The sequence below is a fragment of the Opisthorchis viverrini genome (assembly GCF_000715545.1).
Source record: "Opisthorchis viverrini unplaced genomic scaffold opera_v5_35, whole genome shotgun sequence".
NCBI lineage: Eukaryota > Metazoa > Platyhelminthes > Trematoda > Opisthorchiida > Opisthorchiidae > Opisthorchis > Opisthorchis viverrini.
This window is the reverse complement of record NW_008751691.1, coordinates 2,316,813-2,334,012: the sequence shown is the minus strand read 5'-3', so window position 1 is coordinate 2,334,012 and position 17,200 is coordinate 2,316,813. Positions and strand designations below refer to the sequence as shown.

Genomic DNA, 17,200 nt, shown 5'->3' with positions numbered 1-17,200 from the left:
ATACACTCATTTGCAAATCAATTTGGTTTTCACGAGAGACTCAACTGAATCTCTCGTTTATGACATTCTATAACCGAATGTGCTGCACACAGGCCGCCTCATGATTCAGTTGACCCGATATTCGAGATATCGCAGTATATTTTCATGAAGGAAACTACTCACAAGGTTGCTGAAAACTCTTCGACAGCCCACGACCGGTTTCGCCCTTCTTGGGGCTCATCAGGTAGGCTCAGTCGCCGAGTTTCCATCAACCTTATGTTATACTTGAACCCAAATTGGACTGTTTTCGAGAAATACACTCATTTATCGAAGAGTTTTCGGAAACCTTGTGAGTAGTTTCCTTCATGAAAATATACTGCGATATCTCGAATATCGGGTCAACTGAATCATGAGGCGGCCTGTGTGCAGCACATTCGGTTATAGAATGTCATAAACGAGAGATTCAGTTGAGTCTCTCGTGAAAACCAAATTGATTTGCAAATGAGTGTATTTCTCGGAAGTCAGCTAAAGGATCTCTTCAAGTTGCTACAACTGTCGCCAAAATTTAACTATACGAAGTTGGCTGTGGTAACTAGGAGGGACAATCCACAATCGCACATTTTATGCCAACTCTTTCTATTTTCCGTGCAATCAGTTCAGTGTTACCCAGACAGGATACTCTCATCTGCCCGAAACTGAATACACAACACACGTAGATTAGTGCACATTGACCAACACTCGTTCCACCTATTGTCACCTTTCTGGTTGTTATAAGGATGTCTGTTCATTTTCTCACCATTCCGGGGATCTCTCTGTCCAACCATCATTAAAACGCAACTGTCGCAAACTTAGAAGCGTTAAAATGCAGCTTCTTTTGCCCGGAGGAGTGAGTGAGTGAACGATCCTAACCTGGATAACACTATCGTTAGGGAAGCCCATGAGCTATTTGTAATCCACTGGTTCACTTGGGTCTTAATTTTCCACTGCCGGTCACCACAGAGAAGAAAAATCCTCAATTTCTTGTTAGTTACGACAACACTGTAAAAATTTCAAAACATTTCCACTCTCTTTTTGTTGTATCGTGGGTGGCCGTCTATTGGTTACGCCTGCGCTGAGCCTGCCAGACTACGCGATAAGAAGACAGAGAACTCGGGACACGGCTGTGTTGTCAGGACTAAGCATACAGAACTTTTGTATAAATATTTAGAATGACTAAATGGCTAAATATGGTCGTTCACTGGTTCGTTCAGTACAGCCAATGGCGGTGTTCCGGTCGTGAACGATTTCAGCCCCACTACACTGGTCTTATGTTGCTAAGCCGTGTTTGGTGAGCTCCACCAATGCACCTGCTATTCGAAATGTGTCATACCGATCGGGACCTTGGGGATGCGCCACTCTCTGCACATGTACTTTTTTCCCGTCTGGGTGCGTCCTGACACTTTTCCATAGTCAAACACAAAGCAGTTTGGTCGATTTGATACGAAGCGTCTTGCCAATTCATACAAAATGTAGATTGAGGCTCCTGTCATAGGATCACTAAATAACCAGCACCGATGTGATGTATGGGTCGTTAATGCCCATCATGTCGCCCAATGTCTCTGACCTCAGTAACTGGGTGTGCGAAATCCACTGGACTTTTGTGGTGACGATGACGCCTCAGCTGAGTTCTCGATCCCAAGCTCAAAAATACCCAGAGACAAGTCAAAATCCCGTGATGCATTTGGAGTGTATGTAGCCAGAACATCCTGGAAATTCGTACGCCTTCTGAACGCGCCATTGGCAACCGGCATTCAAGGGATACGTAGACGTTTTCGACTACCTAAAGCTCGCCTTGGTGCTGGGCACGTACAAGTTAGGCCCAGTGAAATAGGTAAAAAAACAATCGTTCAGCTGTAGCACCCTTCTGGTACATAGCTTCCATACCACCTAAAGGAAGCCCGAAAGCTAAGATCCTGCCTGTTTGCCCAAGCGTATGTAGGAGCAGTCGAGTTACTAATGTTGGGTTCGAACCACAGACCTTCCTGTCAGTAAGTTCATTTCTTATCTACTGAGCTATCTCGAGACTTATTCGCCTTAGTAGCGCATAATGGCTAGTGGTAAGGCTGTTTTAGTGTAGGATTCGGCCTAACTACTTTGTCATAGGGAATTCGGTCAAGGAGGGTGAGTTTAGAATTTGTCATGCAAAGCCAGTGCTATAACACTGAATAGCATTATGTAGCTACTTTATCCTTATTGTAAAGCTACGCTGGGTCACCGGCGGATATCGCATACTCTGTGTTGACCCAACGGGTAACTGATTGGCGGCTCGTCTAATCTCCAATCTACGCAAGTGTGCAGTGTACTCATTATGGGGACAACGACCGAACAAGTACGCAGTGAGTAAAAGGCGGGTATAACTGTTAGCATAGTCACGCAACTCTTAATCAAACTTAATCCTGGACTTTACATGTCATTTCGAACTCCCTGGCTGTCCATCACTGTGATTTCTGCGGTACCATCATTGATCACTGCACTCTACCGAATGTCGAAGACTGCGAACGCTTACTAGTAGCTTGTGTTATATTTTATTTACTACTACTTACATTAACTTTTAGTAGCTTACATTTCAGTTCTGTGGTCGAATAGCAAAAGACTGAATGTCAATTGGAATCAATCGTTCAGCTGCATTACTGTCGTGTTGACCAATTTTAGACAGCAGCAGTCGAGATGCTCAGGTTAGGTCAGCAAATTCACGCCTTGGCCACTGAGTTATCTCAAGATCAATGGTTGAGTACACAAAATGCAATCCATACCCGTTTTTGCTTGTTGTGCTCGTCAATACAGTCAGTACTGAACAGACGCGGTCAGATGAATGTGTCGGCAACTTATCGTTTCATGTTTTCTTTTGTTTTTCACCCACAACTTCCTCCAGATGCAAATGGAAATTTCCCTGCCAGATGAAGAAGGTCGACTACAAATCTTACAGATTCACACGGCAAAAATGCGTCAGTCTGGTAAGGTTGCCAAAGACGTCAGTTTGGAAGAATTGGCGGCAAAAACAAAAAACTTTAGCGGAGCCGAAATCGAGGGTCTTTGTCGGGCGGCTGCCTTCACTGCAATGTACCAGCTGATCAGTGTATGTGGTGTTTGTACTTTGTCATCCCTTTTTCGTAGTGCGTCACCCTTTTTTTAATACTGTGTGGTCGTGGCCGCAAGCTAGATGAAAAATGTGTGGGAATTTTACTCTTTTGCTCTCTTTTCTGTCTGCTTTCTGTTAATGAAGATTTGTTTCAATGGTTGCCCCTGGACTGTTTGTACAAGGCTCCTTTTTTGTTGTGTACAGCGGCCTCATGGCGGTCGCGACGTGAGTTAACTCATTCTGTCCTTCACTGCTCTTAATGTGGATTAAGTCGTGGGTGCCTTCATCCGCCCTAACATTGAACTGTTTTCCTTTTAACCCTCAGTACTGTTTCCCCCTTTCCAAATTTGTCGGGGCATAAGAAGCACTCACTTTATTGCCTAATGTTCTCAAGCCCATGGGGTCACAGCCGATTCCTATTCACCCAGTCTGATACCTATGGAATACTCAATCTGGACTCAATCTGCTGACTATCGGAGGGTGCGCATTTTCATACAAAATCTCTTCGCGATATTACATAGAATCACGTGGACCATGCACTAACGAATTTCCCGAGTAGCAGCAGTTAGAATTTCTGATTGTGGTTGATCGTTTATGCCGTTTCAACTTCATGCACACCTGTTCGCTCACCTGGCTAACAATTTTTCACGTAACTGAAATAGTACTTATGCACTCATCTGCAAACCAATTTTGGTTTTGACCGGAGACTCACCTGGAATCCAGCCGAATCTTTCGTTAATGTTTCCGAGATGAAATGGCGCATCTCACAGGTCTTCTTACTTCGTAATTTCTCATTTTGGTGGAACTCATACTAACTAGTCTGTCTCTTGTTAGGAGGTGCCGTTAAATGCAGTCGCAACACACGCTGACCATCATCTGTGTATCCGCCACACCATCGAAATAGGAGGTGATCTGACAACTAGACTGTAGTAATCGACTTATTACTATATCTTTTTTCTGTGATGGCTCCTATCTCAAGCCAGCTATTCGTTCCCAAACTTCCTCTTCATTGTAGGTTTTCAGAAAGCTTACCTAGAGGAGACGGAATCAACGATTTCATACACAAACCGGTACATTTTTGCACACTTTTTGACCTGACATTCGTTCAGGTGAAATCTCCCAACGAAGTACCCCAAATTGAAGTGCATCCAACCCTATTATCCTACTTGGACCCACGGTTTCTCATCCAGCCTCCTGTTTTTTTCTGCCCATTAGCCTTCCGGAAAAACGCAACTGGATCCAGATGCTTTTGACCGGCTGGTCGTGAAACGTGCCGATTTCCTATACGCGCTTGAGAACGACATCAAGCCGGTGAGTTTTGGTCGTGTTTCGCTTTGTGCCTTCGTATGCCAACCGGATTCCATTGGACTGACTCCACCGATTATCTTTGTCGGAGCACGGCTGTTTCTCCTTCCACATCGGCGTGTCTCATTGACACCAGGACTCAAGAAAGCCGCAGTATCAAATTGACGCTGAATGCATGTAGTTGTTTGACCACTTGAGTACGCCTGAGTCCAGTATTCTGTCTCTGATACATTCCCCACCTACTAATCCGGCTTTGGTATAATCACCTTTAGTAAAACAAGTCGTCTGCGTAGCATTTCTGTCACTTTCCTTATCGTCTCTACCATGTGATCTACTCTAATGTGAACCAGAAATGCTTTTTCAAACGGCAAAGGTTCATATGGCGCTCCGTGCCATTAATTAGATCTAGCCATTCTCATGGTTGAAACGTTACCATGCCTAGTTACGCAGCTAACAGCTAGACTGTAGTACTTGTCTTATCATAACATCTTTACTTCTGTGGTGACTGGCTATTCTATCTCAAGCCAACTGTTCGTTCCCGAACTTCCCCCTTATTGTAGGTGATTAGCAAGCTTACCTAGAAGAGACAGACAGACGATTTTATACACAAACTGATGCATTTTCCACACTTTTTGACCTGACATTCGTTCAGGTGAAATCGCCTAACGACGTACCCCCAACTGAAATGCATTAAATCTTATTATTCTACTTGGATCCACCGTTTCTCATCCAGCCTCCTGTTTTTTCTCTGCCCATTAGCCTTCCGGAAAAACGCAACTGGATCCAGATGCTTTTGACCGGCTGGTCGTGAAACGTGCCGATTTCCTATACGCGCTTGAGAACGACATCAAGCCGGTGAGTTTTGGTCGTGTTTCGCTTTGTGCCTTCGTATGCCAACCGGATTCCATTGGACTGACTCCACCGATTATCTTTGTCGGAACACGGCTGTTTCTCCTTCCACATCGGCGTGTCTCATTGACACCAGGACTCAAGAAAGCCGCAGTATCAAATTGACGCTGAATGCATGTAGTTGTTTGACCACTTGAGTACGCCTGAGTCCAGTATTCTGTCTCTGATACATTCCCCACCTACTAATCCGGCTTTGGTATAATCACCTTTAGTAAAACAAGTCGTCTGCGTAGCATTTCTGTNAAGGAAGCACGAGGGCTGGGATACTGCCAGGTTGCCCAAGCCTAGACAGGGAAGTTGAGAGGCGGAGGTCGGGTTCGAACCACGGACCTTCCGGTCAGTAAATTCGTGCTCTAACCCTTTGAGCCCTCTCGCCAGTGCATAGCTGCCATGCCACACAAAGGAAAGAAGAGGACTGAGCCACTGAAAGGCTGCCCAATTCTAGACTGGAGCAGTCGAGGTGCCAGGATTGGGTTGAAACCACAGGCCTTCCAGTCTGCACCTTACCTATCTCGAAGAGATCCATACTGAGAAGTTTATTGGTAACAGCGAATTTTCTCAATTTAGTCTCCTTCTAGTACCTCTTCCTCAGTGCCCTTTGAATGAATTCTTTCGGAACCAGTGAACTCACTCGGTTTCATTTTTGCGGTCACCTGTCACTAACCCCTATAAACAAACCCATCTAAAGGACCGTGCACTAATTACCTTTGAAGTTCGTGGATATTTTCCGTTGAACTCGGTTGGCCTTATGCGCCATGATGTTCTGCGAATGGGGTCTATTTCTTGCTACAGTTTGTTGGTCGTCAACTAATGATCCTGTTGACCAAAATGAATCGTCGATTCACGGCTGCAACAACCATCATCATCCAAAGGCTTTTAGCCACTTGATAATCAACTGTATCGCATGGTGATCTTACTTTCTTACTCGCTAATAGTGCCCGTGAGACATTCAGCAGAGCTTTATTTCAGGCTGACTGGGTAAAACAATATAGTGCTTCCGTGGTAGCATTTTGCGTGCTGAGTCGCACGAATCTCAAAGGCCAGAATCGCTTTTGCCAATTATCGCCAGTTATGATATCAAAAGTGTATCTCACTTGGTTTTAAGGAACAAGTGTATCAGACCAAAGTGCGGGCTGTACTGTTGTACGGCTTCCTGACTTGGTCTATTCGGGCGGAAGCATCCTCAAGTCTCTGACTACGGATGTCTCAGAGGGTAGCCGCAATTGCCTGCAACCGGCGAATGCGCAGTGAGGTGATCAGAAGATAGGTTCTGATGAAGCAGGGGGTAGTCCTTCAAAGAATGCATTCAGCGGTACATGCTACGGTGGCTGGGTCGTGTACGGCAGTGAAGCATCGGTGTTGAACACTGATGTCATGCCGTTGATTATGATGATGATGGCTGGGTCGTGTGTGACGAAGGCCCTAGTTACTACCTTCTGAGATGAGCGCCATTTTCGATGCCTAATTTGGAGTGGGGGAAACCCAGAAGTGGACAGAATTTGGCATGAAATGAGGGAATGAAAAGCGCTTTTGGTGTTGTTCGCCTTTTAGAATGGGGTCCACGTAATGCTTTCTGTGCATGGTTGGGGTCACTGAACGGTATGCTCGTTAGTCGGTGGCCCTAATGCTGTTGCTATCCAAGTTTTCTGGTTAAGTGTTGATGGTGTATGCACCTCGGATGTTTGTGGCAAAGCATTCCGAGGTCCCTCTCCTTGTCCTATCTGTTTCTTTCCATTATAAGGCTCTATTGAAACAAATTGGTTTGGTTGTATGGCAGCGAAGCACTACTGTGCCCATCTGTTGTCAATGATGACGACGATGCTGACGGTACATGCTGGAATTGGACTACACTGACTTGTTACTGTGATAAAACCGGTCTCTTGACGTTTATTTTTCCGCTATGTGCGCCTAACTTAATCGGATTGCCCTCAGGCAATCCGTTTTCTCTTACTCTCATGCTTCAACTTCACTATCGATCCTGATAAGTTAACCGAACAGTAAACAAACCGCTCACCACAACAGCTAGTTCTGTCGGATTCCGCCACCGAACTTTCAGGTCTTCGTGACTTAAATTTGCGCACATCCCATGGTTATCCATTCCCGAATCCAGTTTTAGATGGCAGGCAGGAGATCAAAGTTTTACGACTTAATTTATTGCTCGTAAGCTGGTGTGGCGGATACTATCCGCCTACCGGTAGTTTCTTTTTTTGGTAATATGGGGTAAGGGGGAAACGCGCATAGCGATAGACCCGTCTAGGCACTCAAACCGCGTTTCCGCCGTCTGACTAGATTCGATTCGCTCAATGTCAACTTTAAGAATTGTTTGCCTGAAATTATGCTGTTTAAGTTCTCATAGAGACAAGTTGACTTCAGGCTTGTGGGACGAGGTTAACTCTCAAGTAAGCTGTCTGATTTTCATAAACAGTTGTACTGTAATATTTCTTAGTCTCCAAATGTGAACTAACGACACTGTTATCTCGTTAGTATTCTGCAATATGCACAGTAATTTTTTTAATAACTCTCCTTTCGAAACAAGAGCAAAGTTCAACAAACAATCGTCGGTCCGTCCGTGGCGAGAGTGACGGGATGGGCACGCGGTGCGTGCGAAACTACAGTATGGTAAAATCATTCTCATATTGTCTGGAAAACAAAAGATATCAGTAATTAAACACCCTGGGTTCTTTGGAGACAATCGAAGGCAAAGTAGACGCGTGTACGGTCCATTGCTCCGTTCTTAACTATTACTGAACAATACTTCCATACTGAAAGTAGACAGGTCATTTGACGGCATCTATAGGAAAGATAACTTCCCGGTACCTACTTTCACGGCCACATAACCACTTTCCTGTCAAAACCAAGACGAAAGGATTATGGTATGTATGGGATTTAATTAATTTATCGTTCCATTTAACACTTCCTCTCCATTTGTTTACTACAGGCTTTTGGCACTGCTGAAGAAGAGCTGAGCTGCTACGCACCGCGTGGTATTATGACTTGGGGTGAATGTGTCTCTGAGGCGTTGAATATGGGTCGTCTGGCTGTTCGTGCTGTGGGTGAGGCAGATGTTGAAACCTATCGCCCTCTAACTCTGCTTTTGGAAGGCCCACCTAAGGCTGGAAAGACGGCTCTGGCAGTAGAAATTGCTAAGCGTTCCGGGTTTCCGTTCATCAAAATCGTCACTTCTCACAAGATGATCGGCTACACCGAAATGGCTAAGTGCGCAACAATGAAGAAGGTGAGTACCTTTTCGTAAAGGAAACTACTCACAAGGTTGTTGGAAACTCTTCGACAGTCCACGACCGGTTTCGCCCTTTTTGGGGCTTATCAGGTAGGCGCAGTCCCCGAGTTTCCGTAAACCTTATGATCTACGTGAACCCAAATTGGACTGTTTTCGAGAAATACACTCATTTGCAAATCAATTTGGTTTTCACGAGAGAGCAAAAGAGTGGTTCACCAATGGTAAGTGATGGAAATCCGGTAAGATAATGGCGGTGCATCATAACTTGCGATAGTCACAGCTTCTGTTATCTGTAAGTGTACAGGCCCTACTGGGAATCGATGCAGATGATTGGAGATGGAGCCCCTTGAAAAAAATAAGACGGAAGTACTCCCAATGAAACGATGAGTGATCATTTTGCTGGGGATGAACATAAAACTCCGCCCGTGAGCAGCATGAAAAAAATGCGAAAAATTCAAGATATGGAAATGTACATCCAAGCATTGTGATGCAATGAAAATCGCCTCTGCACTAACATCTGCCTGTTTTCTTTCGTTTACAGCTCACGAACATTCGTACGGCCTCATACTGGATCACAACAGACAGTTAGTTTCATTGGTAATGGCCGCTGGCGTCTCTATCCAAATAGGTTGGAATTCCGACAAACGTTGGCTGCTTTCGAGCAGCTGAGACAATTACCGGAATCATCAAATCAACAAGAAGAGGAGGCAATTAAAGGAGTGCTTAGGAGCTGGCTTCACGTAGGAAGTTGTGCAGCTAACAAGTGAAAGTAGCGGCGTGGGATCCACCGCGCTACACACACGATAGATGTGTTTCGTGCCTTCCGTTCAGGATAGGCTAACAAGCAAACAAACAACGCTTTGAAATAATGACGGTGAAACAAGGAAACGAAAACCAGGGCGCCAGAAACTTACGGCTTTCAGTGGCTGTGACACCAGATCTCGTATTGCTTGTACGATAAAGTTAGAGAACCTGGGTCCAACTGGGTTGTATTCAATCAGTCCCTCGATGTTGTCCACAATCACGACACTGAGGGGTGACTTGGCTCCATCATCGAAAATCTACCGGGTAGAAAACACCATTCATTACACACGACAGTGTACGGCAGCGAAAACACACTTATAGTGAAAAAAAAACTACGAAGTGATTGCAGCGGGAATGTTCGTGGCTGGAACATTATTCGGAAATTTCGAAGGGACAGTCAAATTAAGTTTGACCAGTATGACCAACACTCAGGTTTTAAGAGGCCAGACGTACTCACCTTTTCGAGAAATACACTCATTTGCAAATCAATTTGGTTTTCACGAGAGATCCAGTTGAGTCTCTCGTGAAAACCAAATTGATTTGCAAATGAGTGTATTTCTCGAAAAGGTGAGTACGTCTGGCCTCTTAAAACCTGAGTGTTGGTCAAACTGGTCAAACTTAATTTGACTGTCCCTTCGAAATTTCCGAATAATGTTCCAGCCACGAACATTCCCGCTGCAACCACTTCGTAGTTTCTTTTCACTATAAGTGTGTTTTCGCTGCCGTACACTGTCGTGTGTAATGAATGGTGTTTTCTACCCGGTAGATTTTCGATGATGGAGCCAAGTCACCCCTCAGTGTCGTGATTGTGGACAACATCGAGGGACTGATTGAATACAACCCAGTTGGACCCAGGTTCTCTAACTTTATCGTACAAGCAATACGAGATCTGGTGTCACAGCCACTGAAAGCCGTAAGTTTCTGGCGCCCTGGTTTTCGTTTCCTTGTTTCACCGTCATTATTTCAAAGCGTTGTTTGTTTGCTTGTTAGCGTATCCTGAACGGAAGGCACGAAACACATCTATCGTGTGTGTAGCGCGGTGGATCCCACGCCGCTACTTTCACTTGTTAGCTGCACAACTTCCTACGTGAAGCCAGCTCCTAAGCACTCCTTTAATTGCCTCCTCTTCTTGTTGATTTGATGATTCCGGTAATTGTCTCAGCTGCTCGAAAGCAGCCAACGTTTGTCGGAATTCCAACCTATTTGGATAGAGACGCCAGCGGCCATTACCAATGAAACTAACTGTCTGTTGTGATCCAGTATGAGGCCGTACGAATGTTCGTGAGCTGTAAACGAAAGAAAACAGGCAGATGTTAGTGCAGAGGCGATTTTCATTGCATCACAATGCTTGGATGTACATTTCCATATCTTGAATTTTTCGCATTTTTTTCATGCTGCTCACGGGCGGAGTTTTATGTTCATCCCCAGCAAAATGATCACTCATCGTTTCATTGGGAGTACTTCCGTCTTATTTTTTTCAAGGGGCTCCATCTCCAATCATCTGCATCGATTCCCAGTAGGGCCTGTACACTTACAGATAACAGAAGCTGTGACTATCGCAAGTTATGATGCACCGCCATTATCTTACCGGATTTCCATCACTTACCATTGGTGAACCACTCTTTTGCGGGAGTCTGTCCATCATAATAGAGAATGTCTGAAGAACCCAGAATTCATCTGGGTTATGTCGACATAATTCATCTTTCCCTGGTCTATTCATCATTGCTTGCTTTCTGTTCTCTAACTCCTCCCTCTCTTGCAGGGACGAAGAATGCTCGTACTAGCCACAACCAGCTGTCGCGCCGAACTAGCCGAGCAGAATTTGACCCAAGCCTTTTCGTGGCACATTCACGTGAATGCCATGTCTAAACCAGAACACATTATGTCCGCTCTAGAAGAAGATGATCGCTTTACGTCGTCTGAGAGACAAAAGATCGAAAGGTCAATTTCCGGAAGTCGGTAAGTTTGTTATCGTTACTTACGGGAATGCTCTGTTGCGCAGATTGCCTTGTTGACAAAGCTGTTAAGCTGTCTCAACGCGGATTTTTTTCTCAAACCGGGAATGACAGTTATGCACTTGAGCTCTTGTGAACATAACGTTCCGTTACGTTGCATGATCTTGGGAGATGCAAAGTTCCGCAGTTATTTGGCGTGTGGTTTGACGTGTTACTAGACCACTCTCTGTCATATTCATACATTTTCTAATCCCTCCTAGGTGACTTTTCTTTCTCATATTTTTACAGTCTTTGGCTGATCCATCGTTTCATAGTCTTACCCGTACACTTCAGGTCAATAATCTTTGCGCATGTGACAGAACGACCGGACTTTAATTTCAGATTTGATATGGAAGTAATATGCCTTAGCTGGTGAAATTCGCCTCCGTATTAATTTGTTTCATTCGGTCGAAAAGATTCTTGCCTTGTTTTCCTGTCGCCTTAATGGTTCCTATCTGTTTCCTTCCCTTAACAGGTTCTGCATCGGTATCAAGCACTTGATAGAACTTGTGGACTTGGTTTCTAAGGTTGGTGACCTCTTTCTTGAAAGTTTGTTTGTCCGCCCCGGGCCACTCGATCACCGTCATCTTTCTCTGCGACGAGCAGTTTCGATTCTTACTGTTTCTGACAAAGCGGTTTTAAGCCTTTGAGTCCAGCTGTTTTGGTGTCAGTTCTCTTCAGCTAATCATTACAACCTTACAGAGGTAGTTGATTTCATGGGGATCAAAAGTAGACCATATGGGAAGGTTGAAGAGCTGAGGAGTATCTTCCAACAAATGCTCAGGCAGGTGAACCATGCTGTCTTCGAACGAACCTCCACGAAGGCGACTTATCCTCACACATTGCTGCTTTGTTATTATAGCGTTTTATTTTCACATTTGCCTCCTGCTGGACATGAGTATTTGCTCTTTAGACCGCGATGCCATCTACTTTGCCAAGGCGTTCTTTTCTCATGGCTGTATGGCAGTACTCACTACTGCCGTCTTGTGAATTTTGATGAAGAATTTTGTCGTTAATTTCTAATACGTACGTGACAGATCTGGCAGGTCACTGGTGCCAAAATACGTCAGATGGTTTTGGAAGGAACGAAGTTACACGTGACAGATGAAACTCTATAGCTGGCTGTTAACGTACTTAAATTGCCATTCAGTTGACTTTCTCGAGCAGCCAAGTTCGCAAAGTCGTGAAGGGGGTGGGGACGCGTCAGGCGAAGTCAGGCTATAACCATACAACCGGGCATGAAAGCCAGTGCCGAAAGATGCGATGGTGGTCAGTTTGAGCATCAGAGCTTGTGCTTCACCTTTGTTTTCAAAGATGAGGGGATAACGAAATCCACGCGCTTCAGATCGACAAGATTATCACCAACAACACTTTCAACACCAGAGTTTTGAAGACCTTCCATTGTTCGCCTCATTATTTCATCAATGAAGAAGTTGAACAACGGAGAGAATGGAAATATTTTTTGAACACCGCTTACGGTAGGGAAGCCTTTAGGGAGTTTACTATTCATTCTCATACACTTAGGAGAATGTTAATATGAGGAGCACAGTACGTTCACATACAGAGTTCATTCGTCCACACTCGCAGTGACAACCTTTGCAGAACGCACATCTGCTTAGGTTGTGTGGTAACTTGATGCATATCTGTTTAACTACTGACAATGGAGCAGTAACTCAAACGTTTCGAGGAAGCAACCACACTAAGCCCGTGAATCTGATTTGGAATTTACGACCACTATCCCTCGATTCGTAAACCAACCAGTCAACCTTGATCTTAGGTCGCTTTTCACAAATATTCCAGTGAACCGAGCTTTATGGGCGGTTTGTGATTTGTTATAAAATGTGTTGGGCTACCGGACCTATGTACAGTAAACTCATCACACATCGGCGGGATTTTAATAACTTTCGAATTCACATAGCTCTATCAACACCTAGCGAAGCACAGATGTTGCTATCAATGATGCTGATGATAAAGCATCCATCTCGACCATTCTTTGAATCTGAGTGAGTGTTCATATCATATCATATCGTAAAAAATATTAGAAGATGGTTTAGGTCAACATAACGGCGTTGTAGTCAGAGCCACAAACACCATTTAAGAGGCCTCGACCACTTCAGCGGTTCGCTCACCGTTGTTGAGTGGATAGAGGTTTATGTCCGTGACAAGCATTCATAGCAGGTGGCGTGAGCGTACAATTTGACAAGAGCAGAGAGTCCTACCGCGAGTCAACAGATATCAACTTTGCTGTCCGGTCTCCTTATCGGACATTCTTCGGTGGACAATAACATTACTGTATCACTTGAACTATATGATTACGTCTTGGGAAACTACTCGAAAACCGATCTTTGTATGTTTGTCAAACCCAGCTGAGAAATGGCTGAATTGGTACGGTTCTATTAAGGTCAAAGTTGCAGTACTCTGTCATGCCAAAGAGTTCACCTCTGGAAACAGGGAGATAAACACTGAGTTGATTGAGTATTCCTTTTCCTCGTACTTTTCTCAGTAGTATGTGTAACTGTCTCGTTTCGGGTGGTGGAGGAGGCCAAATTCCTCCGGAATCCGATTAAAGCCACCAGCTTTTGTGGCTGTTCTTGGCGCACTCGCTGAACAAGTGCTCTGATCAATCAAGTCACAAGTTTCTTCTGTTCTATTACCGAAACAAATGGGTGAGATGGCTCAAGTGGTTAGAGCGCGAATTTACTGATCGGAAGGTCCATGGTTCGAACCCGACCTCTGTCTTTCGACTTCCCCTGTCTAGGCTTGGGCAACTTGACAGTATCCCAGACCTCGTGCTTCCTTCGGGTGGCATGGCAGCTAGACACCGAAAGGGCGCTACAGCTGAACGATTATTATTATTTACCGGAACAAACTACTCGGCATCTCATCTGTCTTCATACACTAACTTAACTCTACTCGCATTTTTCTCCAGACGGACGCCGCCTACCGAGTCCCTACCTTTCTGGCCAAGTTGGAGGAAGAGGGGACGCCATCGCAAGCTTAGCGATATGGTCTTCAGCATTTCCGGAATCTCGCTTGTGATACATGAAATTGCGTTGTGATACCCACTGCATATTTACGGGTGCTCACGTAGCACCTTTCCCAAGCAATTGTTTTTTCTCTTATTTAACTGATATTCCTTCTAGACCTCTTCTCTTCTGTCCACATGTTTACCAGTTCAGTACAAGGACATCGCAATTTTCCTCACGATCGATAATAACCTGACCACACACACACACACCATCACCTCAGTTGTTATTTGCTGTCATTTTTCGGTCTGCTAAACCGAATAACTACTTTTTCGAGCCTGGCTCTGGCCAGCTCCCTGTTTTCCTGCATCAATCAAATTTTCCTTTGAAAACTACCCGAAGGTTGTTTCTATTATCTGCCAATTTTTTTATGTATCGCACCACAGTCTATCATTCCAGTTTCATCCGAATTATACTGAGATGCCGTCCGTTTAATTTTGTGCTTTAATATCGCTGGGTTGGAATGAACAGGTTACTTACGAGCGTCCGGGTTCGAACCCGACCTCTGTCTCTCGACTTCCCCTGTCTAGGCTTGGGCAACCTGGCAGTATCCCAGCCCTCGTGCAATCTTCGGGTGGCATGTCAGTTAGGCACCGGAAGGGTGCTACAGCTGAACGATGTGAGTACATATTCCGCGAGTCCTAAAGCACCTCCATAAAATTATGTAACCATGTAGTCGATAGTGACTTTTTCAGAAAAGCGTGTGGTCCACACGAGGCACAAAGTTTTGGACATAGCACTTTCTGAGGTAATCTGTCCCTTTCCAAGTAGGTCGCACTTGTTCCCCAGGTTGACGACAACTGCATGTTTCCAAGTGGTCATCCAATAGATTCTACGGAGTGTTCTCTCCAACCTTAAATTTGTGCTTTCGTGAGCAAACGATTCCAACCAGCGCTCTGTCTTCTTTCCGAATAGGTCGCAGAACAACAAAAGCTTATTAGCGTCATTCTTTTGTTGAGGAAGTTAGTATATCGAATTTCGGGTAAGCACACCATGCAGTAACTTCCTAATGGTGACCACCGGATAATAGCACACTGAATCGTGGATGGCAGGAAATGCCGTCTTGAGATAACTGTTGTCTGTGACACATTCGGAATCAACTGACAAAAGGTCCCAATAAAGGAAACTACTCAACGCTGCTGAAAACATCCCATGACCGGTTTCGCCCTTTTTGGGACTCATCAGGTAGGCGCAAACCCCGAGTTTTCAGCAATCTTGTGAGTAGTTTCCTTTATGGAAATATGCTGCGATATCTCGAATATCGTGCCAACTGAATCATGAGGTGGCCTGTGTGCAGCACATTCAGTTGAAGAACAACATAAACGAGAGATTTACTTGAGCCTCCCGTGAAAACCAATTTGATTTGCAAATGAGTGTATCTGACGAAAGGTTCTGTTCACCAGAGGTGTGATATCGTGTGGCAATAGTATCCGTGAGGACTTGGAACTCGTTCGCGACTCGACGTACTGTTAACAAGTAATTCATTAAAATCTGTCTTTGGTAAGCTCTCGTCGAGTGCGTCTCATAAAGGCCTACCTGCGCTTCAGTTGTACCGATAGTCAGGATATCAAACTAGCATTCTTCACTGCAGTACCATTTATAAGAGTGATAAAATAGGTCAGACTAGGAATTTAATAGAGTTCCATTTTAGTCTCATGCTAACACCATCTTAATTTGGGAGTGCGTGGTAAACTCCAACTGTCCACTTTGCAGTTCAAGTGCCAGCGAGATTGGTTAGAGAAGAATTTCACTGTCTGACATGGCTTGTTTGCTTCTTGCTAGTGATTTGCCCTTGTAATCCCCTTCAGGCTCAATGCATGAAAGTTAAGTAGAGACTGGGTTGAACTGTGCGACAGCCTTATACTGGTTTTGCCTGGTTGACTGCTGTTCGTTCGGACACACTGTAAATCCGATCAGAACGATGGTTTGACAGTGAACTTGGACTGAATGGCGAGTGACGGCTTGATGTCAAATGACAAATGCTTTGGTTTTCAATGACACATGTCGCTTCTCCTTAAATGCCTTGGTTTTCAATGACACATGTCGCTTCTCCGTATTGGCCTTATTAAGGTGCAGAAGTGGTTAGACTTAGCGCGACAACGAACAATAGAAGATGATCTCCCCTCGAAGATGTGCACATCTCTTCGGCACGATCAAATCAGCTTGATTTTTCGGAATCATACATAGACACGAGGAATGTGAATAGATGCGCAGGGCAACATGGTTCGGGAATCAGTGATCTGTGGGAAACCACATTCATGTAATAATAAACTAAAAACATTTGGCACAGCATGCAAAATCCGGAATTAACCAATTTTCGACCAAGATAAGTCACAGTTGAATGTGAGGAACGGGATATTGAAGCATGAAGAAAAATCGCCTCCCCAGTGTTTAAGTCCAAAACACAATATCAAAACCTTAGTTAGCGTGCTCAGACGTACGCTTACTGAATTTCGTTTTAGTGTTATCCGATGAAGAATTTTTACTAGAGCACGCTTGTGACACACCAAAGTAGTACTGGGTGAAGAGAACATTTCATCCAGCTTTACCCTGATTATCTTGTTGTAAGGTAATTGTGGACTTGATATATTAAGATCTGTTGATGTCGATGAGGAACAAGTTTGTTGTCTTTTCATAAAGGAAACTACTCACAAGGTTGCTGAAAACTCTTCGACAGCCCACGACCGGTTTCACCCTTCTCGGGGGCTCATCAGGTAGGCTCAGTCCCCGAGTTTCCGTCAACCTCATGTTCTACTTGAACCTAAATTGGACTGTTTTCGAGAAATACACTCATTTTCAAATAAATTTGGTTTTCAAGAGAGACTCA

At 44.6% G+C, this 17,200-nt stretch overlaps 3 protein-coding genes across 3 annotated transcripts in view; 1 reads left to right on the top strand and 2 right to left on the bottom strand.

Moving 5' to 3' along the window:
* T265_02768 (hypothetical protein) overlaps positions 1–4,173 on the bottom strand; it is a gene marked incomplete at both ends in the record, with an annotated part of 23,845 nt that extends 19,672 nt beyond the window's left edge. The window contains one exon of the mRNA XM_009167083.1: positions 4,130–4,173. Within this exon, the coding sequence (XP_009165347.1) occupies positions 4,130–4,173 (44 nt within the window). The remainder of the gene's footprint in view (positions 1–4,129) is intronic.
* T265_02769 (hypothetical protein) overlaps positions 1–14,803 on the top strand; it is a gene marked incomplete at both ends in the record, with an annotated part of 41,659 nt that extends 26,856 nt beyond the window's left edge. The window contains 7 exons of the mRNA XM_009167084.1: positions 2,891–3,094; positions 4,313–4,408; positions 8,250–8,546; positions 10,120–10,266; positions 11,116–11,312; positions 11,823–11,874; positions 14,277–14,803. Coding sequence (XP_009165348.1) covers positions 2,891–3,094; positions 4,313–4,408; positions 8,250–8,546; positions 10,120–10,266; positions 11,116–11,312; positions 11,823–11,874; positions 14,277–14,348 — 1,065 coding nt within the window. The remainder of the gene's footprint in view (positions 1–2,890; positions 3,095–4,312; positions 4,409–8,249; positions 8,547–10,119; positions 10,267–11,115; positions 11,313–11,822; positions 11,875–14,276) is intronic.
* T265_02770 (hypothetical protein) overlaps positions 5,158–17,200 on the bottom strand; it is a gene marked incomplete at both ends in the record, with an annotated part of 68,834 nt that continues 56,791 nt past the window's right edge. Inside the window, 4 exons of the mRNA XM_009167085.1 lie at positions 5,158–5,418; positions 9,464–9,610; positions 10,441–10,639; positions 11,206–11,272. Coding sequence (XP_009165349.1) covers positions 5,158–5,418; positions 9,464–9,610; positions 10,441–10,639; positions 11,206–11,272 — 674 coding nt within the window. The remainder of the gene's footprint in view (positions 5,419–9,463; positions 9,611–10,440; positions 10,640–11,205; positions 11,273–17,200) is intronic.